Source organism: Varanus komodoensis, unplaced genomic scaffold (assembly GCF_004798865.1).
Source record: "Varanus komodoensis strain SLA01 unplaced genomic scaffold, ASM479886v1 scaffold820, whole genome shotgun sequence".
NCBI classification, from domain to species: Eukaryota; Metazoa; Chordata; class Lepidosauria; order Squamata; family Varanidae; genus Varanus; species Varanus komodoensis.
In genome coordinates, this window is record NW_025336509.1 from 807 (window position 1) to 11,338 (window position 10,532).

The window sequence follows — 10,532 nt, forward strand, 5'->3', positions numbered from 1 at the left end:
CAACGCCTCTTTAAGAGAGCGCTGGGTACCTGCCCCTTTAAAGGAGGCGGTAGTCTGGCCAGTCCTAAAGAAGGCATCCCTGGATCCAGAGGTGGCCGCCAATTATAGACTGGTGGTCAGCATCCCGTTCCTGGGCAAGGTGCTAGAGCGGGTGGTGGCGGGACAACTCCAAGCACTCTTGGATGAAACTGATTATCTGGACCCATTTCAGTCCGGCTTCAGATCCGGGTATGGCACTGAATCTGCCTTGGTCGCCCTGTACGATGACCTGTGCAGGGAGAGAGATGGGGAATGCGTCTGGACCTCTCAGCGGCTTTCGATACCATCGACCATGGTATCCTTCTGAATAGGCTAGCGGGATTGGGAGTTGGAGGCACCGCGTGGCGGTGGTTCCGCTCCTATCTCAATGGCTGATTTCAGAAGGTGGTGCTGGGGGACTATGGCTCTGCGCCATGGCAGTTATGCCATTGAGTTCTGCAGGGGTCCATTTTGTCCCCTTTGCTATTTAACCTCTACATGAAACCGCTGGGAGAGGTCATCGGGAGGTGTGGGCTGCGGAATCATCAGTACGCTGATGATACCCAGCTCTTCCTCTCGTTTTCCACCAATCCAAGTGAAGCAGTGGCTGTGCTGAACCGGTGCCTGGCTGAGGTAATGGGCTGAATGAGGGCCTATAAACTGTAGCTCAATCCAGACAAGACGGAGGTCCTGTTGGTGGGTGGCTCGGTCATTGGGATGGGGGACTTGGGCCTTGTCCTAAATGGGGTTGCACTCTCTCTGAGGGACAGGGTTCACAGCTTAGGAGTGCTCCTCAACCCTGAGCTATCTTTAGAAGCTCAGGTGACGGCGGAGGTGAGGAGCGCCTTCCTTCAGCTTTGGCTGATACATCAGCTGCGTCCCTTCCTGGAGAACGACTGCCTGGCAACAGTGACACACGCGTTGGTGACTTCCCGATTAGATTTCTGTAACGCACTCTATGTGGGGCTACCCTTGAAGACGGTCCGGATACTTCAGTTAGTGCAGAATAGAGCTGCCAGGTTGCTGATGGGGACTGGGCGTTGTTCTCATATAACCCCAGTTCTCTGTCAGCTCCACTGGCTCCTGATTGAAGTCCGGGCCCAATTCAGGGTGTTGATTATGACCTATAAAGCCCTAAACAGCATGGGACCTGGATATCTAAAGGAACGCTTGCGTCCATATATGCCCTCCCGCCCCTTGAGATCAGCAACAGATGCCCTTCTCCGGGAACCCTCTCTGAATGATATTAGGAGGATGAGTACCCGGAGGAGGGCTTTCTGTGCAGTGGCGCCCCATCTATGGAATGCGCTCCCCAGAGAGGTCCGCCTGGCACCGTCGTTATTTGTTTTTTGGCGCCAGGCTAAGACCTTTTTATTTAAAACTTATTTTAATTGTTAAATTATTTGTATTTATAGGTTTTTAATTTTTTAGCCGAGATGCACCGGGGGGTTTTAAATATTTTTTATTGTTATATTGTTATTATTTATGTATTTGTTTCTGTTGTGAGCCGCCCCGAGGCTTCGTTGCGATGGGGGCGGCATAAAAATATTTTAAATAAATAAATAAACTGCTCATAGAACTCTGTGTGCTATGGAACAGTATGTAAATGTAGTAAAAATAAAGACTTAAACTAAAAAATCAAAGGCACCAAGAGGATCTAGTCAATAACTTGATGAAGTTCTGTAAATGCTCACTAAAATAAAACTGTATTTTTCACTAGTTGAAAGGAGATAAGTAATAAAGTTAGACCAACCTTCCTTTGCCAGGTTATTTTAAAAATTGAAAAACAACAATATTTATTTATAGGATCTTTCCATAAATTGCTTAACTCTAGGCTTCACTTTATCTCAGTTAATGTAGGTTTGTGTTTCATATTAGTTATCAGTGTGAAAATAATGAGTGATGAGCTCTCAATTTTTCATTTTATTGTTGCAGGTAATTTTATCGGGAATTATAGGATTAACAACATGGAAGAGACCAATGATACTTTTGGTAGGTGTTGGTTTAAATGTGATATCAGAGCATATCACAAGATTCTCTTGATTTAATAGCAGTATTGTTATAAGTGATATGCTTGCTTCCTTTTTGAAAATAAATAATATTTGAAGGAATGAAGCCATATTAAGAAGTATATTCATTTTATTTGTTCATGCCACTAATGATAGTAACAGCAGGACTATTGAGAGAGAATGATTTTATTTCATGTGTTCAGTGCTATTGGCTTGCTTGAATACTGTTTAATTAAAATAATGTATGCATTTTATTTTAATATAATTGGAATGCTGTTTGCATACTTGAAATTTGGTCTAATTTTTATTTATTTATTTAATTTCATTTCTATGCCACCCCATAACCTGAAGCTTCTCTGGGTGGCTTAAAATCCTAAAACAAAATAAAACCATATGTATATTACAATAAAACAACTGTTTTATTTTGGTTTTGAACTGTTCTGTTTTGAACAACTGATTTAGAAAGATACCCCCTGTAGTTTGAATTAACTTTTCTGAGGGAAAAGTCCAGTGTCCTCCACTGTTGATGTGTGCTTACGTTCACTGAATGCACACAATGAGGTACAGTGACGGTAATCTCTGTAGTTGTGCCTCATGCTGTATATTTTATCTAGCCAATCTCTGTAATTGTCCGAGGTGCTGGGAAATGAGAAGGAAGAAGCCTAGGATGCTGGCCCCTAAGACAATTTTGGCAGGGGGTTAGGATTATTTCATCCTAAACATTTAATACTGGTGCTATTCATATTTTAAGGTAAACTAGCTTATTTTTGTTTTGTTTTGTTTATGTCTTCATAGTAAGAACTTGAGTGTGGTAAGGATATTATATATCAGTCATCTTTTGTATTCCACATAGTCATTTTTATGTCCTTTTTGGTTGCTGGTTATTTGATACAAGGTTTATTTTCTTTAAAGCACACCAAAGTAACTTGATGGGTTATTTAGTACACTGTTCTTCACATTGTTGCCTGCTAGATCAAAGCCTCCAATCTTGAAGGCTTGAGTATCTAGGGCTCTACTGTGTTACTGCCAATGGGGCAGAAGGAGCAACAGAGGCATGTTTCACTTCTTTACTCTCTTCTTTTCTTCTTCTGATAGACCTGAGGGTCCATCTAGTAGAGGTGTGCTGAGCAGGTGCTGTCAGGGCTAGAGAGGTGGTAGGATTTCTCATATACTGGCCTCTTTGTTCCCCTTCCACAAGATGCCCCATTTTTTTGACTTCCAGTTGAATGCCTCTAACACCACTTTTGCAACCTCAGGAAGCAACTGGTGCAGTTCCTTGCACAGCACCCGCATAGGGATCAGAACCCTCCCAAGCCAAAATAGGCTATGAAGTGTGTATGATTTCCAGAAGGAAACTCTACTAAATCTCATGGTCCTTGGAATGCTTCCCAGGAGTGGTAGGATTGCTCTCTTTGGTCAAGAAAGTGGTAAAAAGAAACATGCATATTCATAGTTTTGTAATATTTCCTTTTTATTGATGATATTATTACATGGTCCTTCTGGGATGGTACATATATAAATTTAGGCCCAGTGCTGATCCCCAAAACAAGTAAATTAAATTCAGAGTCCACTTTGAAAACAGAACTTAAGCTATTGGGCAGTATACAGATGCAATTAATTAATTTAATAAATATTAATAAAAGAGAGTTGAAAAGCAGAAGGAAAGAAATTGTTGTAGTCCAGTTCAGTCCAGGGAACAATGTACAATTAGAGTTTATGCTCTGTACTCTTCATTTTCATTACTTTTCATTTGTCTCACACAGATTTAGGTTTATTGTAAGTTCACCTGTCTTTGCCTTCCTACCCTGTCTCACAGCAATTCATCCTAATAGCATGTGAGTTGAAACTAAATGTGAAAAGTGGAATAGAATAGTGAAAAATGCTAATCAGCTTTATCAATTTATATGTATTGAGCTATTACTGTTGGACCTAAGTACTTTGTATGCCTCAGTATTGGTGAAGAACTGACTAATAGATATTAAATTAACATTGCTTTTGAAATGCCAGTCTAGTGTGAAGTGAGATTGAAGAAATAAAAACTGGTTTTTGATGGTAGGGATTGGAAAGAATGTAAAAGAAAGATTAGTAACTTCTTATGAACAGAAATGTTTTGTTCTTCACTTTGTTGGCATTTTAATATCTGATTAAGAAGATGATGATTGGAAATTTACATTTTAAGAGACATCTCCTCACTCACTTGCAGCAGGCAAGTAATCCTTACCATTGTATAGAAAGGGGAAGTAGAATCAGGACTGGAGCTGGTCTTCAGTGAACCAGATATCATGGGACAAAGCCAGTAGTCAGGATCAAAGGATAAGTTATATGCTAAGAACAACTAGGAAGCATGGACAAGGAAAAAGGCAGAAATCTAGCACGATCCAATATGGATCTAGAACTAAAAAATAACCAAAAATACAGGAATACACTAGCACTCTGTAGATCTTATTGCTCAAGTTAGACTCAACTGGTATAGAAAGATTGTTATACTCCTTTCTGTGCCAGAGGATCCAGTGAACAGACTGAGTGGGCAGTGTCAGTTAAAGATCGTATATCAGAGGAAGATGCCATCTATTTAGCCAGTTGCCACATTGGATCATTTTCTTCAGAGCCCAGATGGAGTAGCATCTTCCACACCTTGCCACTGTCACCACCGGTAGCCTCTATCCCTAGACAGAAAGTGGGGATAGGCTGAGTGAGCAGTAACGGCAATAAGCAATAGTGCCTCCTTGCTTTGTCACTAGCACTCTTGCTTTAGGCTAGAAGAGAGTCAGAATGTGAACAAGCAAGTGGCTTTTGTTGTTTTTTCTTGTTACTGCTTGCAGCAACTGTGACAGTGGCGAGCCCAGCAAATACAGGGCTTAGAGGCTGATGGCAAGGAGGGCATGGACCCACTTGAGGATGTCTTATCTCCCAACAATCCTGAGGCTGGGTCTAGATGATGAAGATTTCTGTATTGTCCAATAGCTGTTTAAAGATCATATGGTTGACTCAGTACATGTAATAGTGTTCTGCAAGTGATGAGCAATAAACATGCATTAACTGGAAATAATGAACTGCCCAGACACCTTTGACTGTACAGCAGTATGGAAACGTTACAAATGAAATGAATGCAAGTTACTCATTCAAATTGAATATTTGCATTTCTTAACAGGCATGGCACCAACCTGTGGAAGTACTCCTGTACTTTGAAATCAAACGGACTGAATGAATTGGGATCTCCAGGCTAATGACCTTACATTTTAAATACATACAGGTTTAAATGCCCACAGGCTGGAGACTGTGGATCATAATCCATCTGTTTGTTCAACTTCATAATGAGTCTCAGTGAAATAAATCAACAATATATTCAGTTCTAGTTTTGGTAGTAAAGGAGGAAGCAAGCTGTAATTGAATCCTTCAGATTTGCCTATGCCCTTGCAGGATTATAACATTATTTTGTTTGCCTCTTACTATTTGTACTTTAAAACATCTTCAGCATCTTTCCTTCACTGTAGTTGGAGTTTAAATATGGCATAATCCATAACATTGAAGGCACTGAAATGCAATATAACTTACTGAAACAAATGTCAAACTCTACAGACTGTATTTCAAATTTGTTGAAATTAGGATTAGGATCCTTCATATGGTTATAAACTGTAGTAATATGCTGGAAATGGCATATATTTTGGTGTAGGTTAAATTGAGCAGAGCATAACAAATGTGAGGTACAGAAGACAAAGGTAAAATATAGGAACAATTATGCTGTTGGCATGTACAATGTCACTTACAATTTCTTGCATTTTTGTTTTGTTCCAGGTTAACTTGTTTGTTTTGCTTTCTGTTATCTGTGTTCTCTTGAACCTTGCGGGATTTATTCTTGGATGCCAAGGTGCTCAATTTGTGTCCAGTGTACCTAGATGTGATTTGGTGAGGATATTTTAACTGATTGTGTCTGAATTGGTGACTGTACTTGTAATCTAGTTTTACCAATCCTATAATATTGGTAAATACTATATCAAAGCTATAAACAAAATATGCTACTTCTACCATACTATTTATCTGTTTTAGTCCCATTTTCTTCATGCAGTTTACACAATGACTTAGCAAAGAAATAGCAGTAGCCATGCAATCAAATATAGTAACCATGTTATCAAATAATGAACATACTAAACCTTTGAATTCCCTGTTCAAATATGATGCCTGTATTCATATTTCCATCAGCTTTTTGCTTTCTCAGTTATTCTGTATCTTCCAGTGGAAGTGAAATCTTATTGTGAAAATGCACAATAACGCTATTGTATGTCATAATAAACTGTTGTGGTTAATTAACCCACAAAGGCTTTACAGTATGTGCAAACCATTTCATTATTGCAATATGGATCTACTGCCAAAAATGCCATACTCATTATGTAGAGTCTCCCTCTCTTATATTCAGTCATGTATATTTTAATACTCTTAGATTTAAAAAAAATTACCTTGGATTTATGCAGATTTCTGTTTAATCATTCATTATTGAATAAGGTTTTAAATTTTAGCCATCCGTATGAGCAGTTCCCCTGCCTCCAGCAATTGAAAACCTTTTGTAATGGCAGGCGTTCAGTAAAAGGGCCTGTCAGGATTCTTGAGACCTTAAAAGTTTAGAGGTTTCTTTTATATGCTTCCATCAGTGCTCAGTGGGATAGCAAAATACATTGTGAAATGCATATTATACTATACTGTATATTATTGTTCCCTAAGATCAGAGCTAGTTCTTTAGTCTATGTTGATGAAGGAAAGGATTGATACTGATACATGAGTAAAATATGACATCCCTATTGTCTATTGTTTCTTGAATATCAGTTACACGTACAATATATTTATTGGGTCAGTGATTGCTTTATAGATTTTGATTCTTTGCTTAATGAAGCATATTTGATGGTGTTACATAAAGCAGTAACTAATACTAACTTACTACCTTCCTTGATGTTAAAGGTTGATGTGGGTGACAATAAGTTTTGTTTCTGTTGTGAAGAATTTCTCCCATCAAAATGCACAGAAAAAGAAAATGTATTGAAGCTATATCCAGTCCAGTCATGTAACGCAGGTCATCTTCTACTCAAGGTGAGGTCTTCATATAAAATTGACTGCACTGACAAGCTGCAATAAAAAGTAATATGGTGTTATCATTTAATTCCTTGAGGTATAGTATTGTTGATCACTTTCAAATGTCTTTTCTCCTGAGCACTTCTTCATTGTTTTTGGATCAACGGGTAAAGTGGGAAGGAGGAAGAAACTAAGAAAGAGGATCTGTAGAATAAGTCAGAATATTTCACAAAATTTGATAAAGCTTGATGGTAGTTCGCTCATCTTATCCTATATTGTTGTAAACTACTTTGAGCATCACGAAATTGGATTCCATGTAAACTCAGACTCTCATCCACGTATGTGGATACAACAGTGTAATACAAGAACTGAAATACCCAACTCTGTCTCTGAGGGCAAAAAATATGTTACAGTATTCACTGTTGTCCGTGAGTGCAAGACTTTTCTTCAATAACCTGGATCAGGACCCTGGTATGAGAGGTAGGAGATTTTGAGCCCTCATGTCTTCCCATTTTGGTTGAATCATCCCTATGACCATCTTCATCCTGTACTGCTTGGGGAAAATGCTTATATTCAAGGGCAGACTATATAAATAGCATAACATGTTGTTTGGTCCTGAAAGAAGGTCCATGAATTCTAAGGTTGCTTCTTGCGATTATCTTGCGATTCACAGGCTTCTCTCAAAAAAAGACATGGGCCATCAATTGTGAGTTATGATTCACAAATGGCACTTGTTATTATACCTAAATGAAAGGTAGACTGAATATAATGCTTCAACAGATCTGTAGAAATAATCATAATCTTTAACAAACTTTACAGGATTAGAGAAATTTATGACTATTATGCTTGTTATATTTAGCAGCATATATGTTAGGTTGTACATATAGGCTAAGTTCTCAAACAGAACAAAAAACTGAAGATGCATGTACTGATAGGGGGAAAATATCAGAAAGGCACAGGATCCTGGGGAAAATTAGCAAGCTACAAGGTAGTGCTTGTTGTGAAACACAGTAACTTCTTTGTAGTAAGGAGACTTGAAGATCAAGTTCAGAAACAGAAAAAATGAGTTTAACCTGAAATAATTAAAATGTAACCAGCTTTTATTCTTGAAAGTCAAAAGACTTAGTACCTTATGTAGGTTTCTGTGATCTTTATAGAAACTTTTGATGCTCATTGTCTGGTACATCGGCTCACATTTGTATATGTTAATTACTTTCATGGTCTGTTTGTCCCACAGAAAGTTCTCTTTGCGCTCTGTGCTCTGAATGCACTGACCACCACAGTATGTTTAGTAGCGGCTGCTCTGCGTTACCTGCAAATATTTGCTACTAGAAGATCCTGCACAGTAAGTGAGTTCAAAGCCAGATTGACTTGCTTTTTTTTTAAATTAGAGATGCAGGAGGAAGTCTGCATGAAATCTTACATGAATCCTACTTACTCTTAAAAAAATATGTATATATATTTTTTATCTTGTTAGGAAGAATCCCACATTCGTGTAGAAGAAGCTGAAGAACAAGGTCACATTTCTGATCCAGAAGATTTTGTGCCCCCTGTCCCCCCTCCATCATATTTTGCTACATTTTACTCTTGCACACCTAGGATGAATCGGAGGTAAAGTGCTGACACTCAATTTTTTCTGGATATTCTGGGTCACTGTCCGATAACTGATTTAACTTTAGTTCTGCCACTTTCCCTGAAGTCATGATTTAGGTGTGTCTCCTTCCTCCCCTTCACCCCCAAGTGGTACCTACTGTAATTTTAGACTGACTGCAGGCTATAATTTTGTGGTTTTCGTCTAAGAGTTTTGTGACATTTGAGTCTAGGTAAGAGAAATGTAGTAATTTATTGAACTGTGATGTTAAAAAGTTGTTCCCTTGAGCTAGGATAGAAAGTGCTTTCAACTATTCCATGTCACATGTGCAGCACTCTAGCCTTTTGAAATGTCTGCAGGCAGATTTTAAAATCACATTTCCTATTTAGATACCACATAATACTGATAATTATTTAATATTTAGTAATTTGTTTAGTAGTATTTATTAGACCAAGAACTACTAGAAGTACAGGCAGGGTTTCAAAAAGGCAGAGGAACTAGAGATCAAATTGCTAACATATGCTGGATCATGGAGAAAGCCTTGGAGGCCACCTGTGTCAGCCTGATATATCTCAGCCTATAATCCTTGCCCCTCTCTCCTCCACACAAGGTTTCCTCTGTTACAGATACTGAAGATGAAACTCAAATACTTTGGCCACCTAATGAGAAGGAAGGACTCATTAGGAAGGGCCCTAATGCTGGGTACGATTGAAGGCAAAAAGAAAAGGGGGTGGCAGAGGTTGAGATGGCTAGATGGGGTCACTGGGGTGGTAGGTGTGGGCCTGGATGGACTCTGGTGGATAGTGGAGGACATGAGATCCTGAAGGAATGTTGTCCATGGGGTCGTGAAGGATTGGACACGATTTGATGACTAAACAAATACTGATAATAGTGCATTTACAGAGCAATTCTATGGCTCCTAGGTTGTGTTTGAGGAACTATAGAGTACTTCAGATTCCTAGATTCAAGGTCAGAAAAAATTCCAAAGTTAAAGGTGTGTATCAGTGCTCTGAACTCTTTCCCTGTACTCACAGAAAAAACTTAAATGGGGTTATGGGCACAGGAAGGAGCTGCCAGGGAATGATGTATCTTTTTCCTGCTTCAACCTTCTTTCCTTCCTCTCTGAAGTACCACAGCTAGACTCAAAATTCTCCATCTAGCCAAATAGCCAAGCAAGAGAAGCAGGGAGGCGGAGACTGTTTCTGCTGCTTCCTTACTTTGTAATGTATACTCCTAAGCCTCTAAGTTCATAGGCTTGGGAGCATCAGGGGCTCAATTGATAGGTTGGGGGAGTTCTTCGTCGGGCCTCTGTGCATCACACATATGGGTACTGCGCCTGCGCAGTGCCTTTGGCCGGAAGATTGATAGCTAACGGTTTTTGGCGGGAAGCTCCACTCCCCCTCCCGCTTGTGGCCTATAAAGAGCGGAGCATCCGCCATTTTGTTCAGTCTTTGCGACCGCCGTTCACTGTGCCTCGTGCCGCTTCTGACTTTCGCTTTGGCTATTCTTGGTTCTCTCCTTATATATTGCCCTTATACTACTTTCCCCTTTCTTCGTTCCCGCTTCTGTGTAGTTTTTCTCTTGTTATTTCTTTCATCGATCTATCAAAAAAAAAAAACCCCAAAAATATATACTTACCCTCTGCACTATCTCTCTTCTTCTTGTTCTTTTCTTCTGCAATGGCGCAGCGAGCGGCTTTCTGCAAATGTGTGGACTGCGGGTCAAAAATGGCACCTACTGACCCACACGACCTATGCCTCCTCTGTCTTGGAGAGGGGCATAGGACGGATAAGTGCGTTCATTGCCTAGCCTTCTCAAAGCAGGCTAGGAAGAACTGCGAAAACCAGCTTCGG

General features: G+C 39.6%; 1 protein-coding gene across 2 annotated transcripts; it reads left to right on the forward strand.

Moving 5' to 3' along the window:
• Positions 1 to 1,508: 1,508 nt before the first annotated feature.
• Positions 1,509 to 10,076, forward strand: LOC123036812 (protein FAM189A2-like). 2 transcript variants are annotated; one of them, XM_044456261.1, is made up of 5 exons: positions 1,509 to 2,010; positions 5,823 to 5,933; positions 6,978 to 7,106; positions 8,326 to 8,437; positions 8,566 to 8,729. In XM_044456261.1, the coding sequence occupies exons 1-5, from the start codon at positions 1,921 to 1,923 to the stop codon at positions 8,595 to 8,597; spliced, it is 474 nt and encodes a 157-aa protein (XP_044312196.1). In that variant the 5' UTR covers positions 1,509 to 1,920; the 3' UTR covers positions 8,598 to 8,729. The 2 variants fall into 2 exon arrangements, with proteins under 2 accessions (XP_044312196.1, XP_044312195.1); XM_044456260.1 differs by having other exon boundaries at positions 1,513 to 2,010; positions 8,326 to 8,433; positions 8,566 to 10,076.
• Positions 10,077 to 10,532: the final 456 nt, after the last annotated feature.

Excerpts from the sequence above, each read along its gene's own strand:
- LOC123036812 (XM_044456260.1), top strand. The coding sequence starts at position 1,921 with ATGAGCTCTCAATTTTTCATTTTATTGTTGCAGGTAATTTTATCGGGA. Across the intron at positions 7,107-8,325 it reads CAGGTCATCTTCTACTCAAG|AAAGTTCTCTTTGCGCTCTG; the intron begins GTGAGGTCTTCA and ends TTTGTCCCACAG. Across the intron at positions 8,434-8,565 it reads CTACTAGAAGATCCTGCACA|GAAGAATCCCACATTCGTGT; the intron begins GTAAGTGAGTTC and ends TTATCTTGTTAG.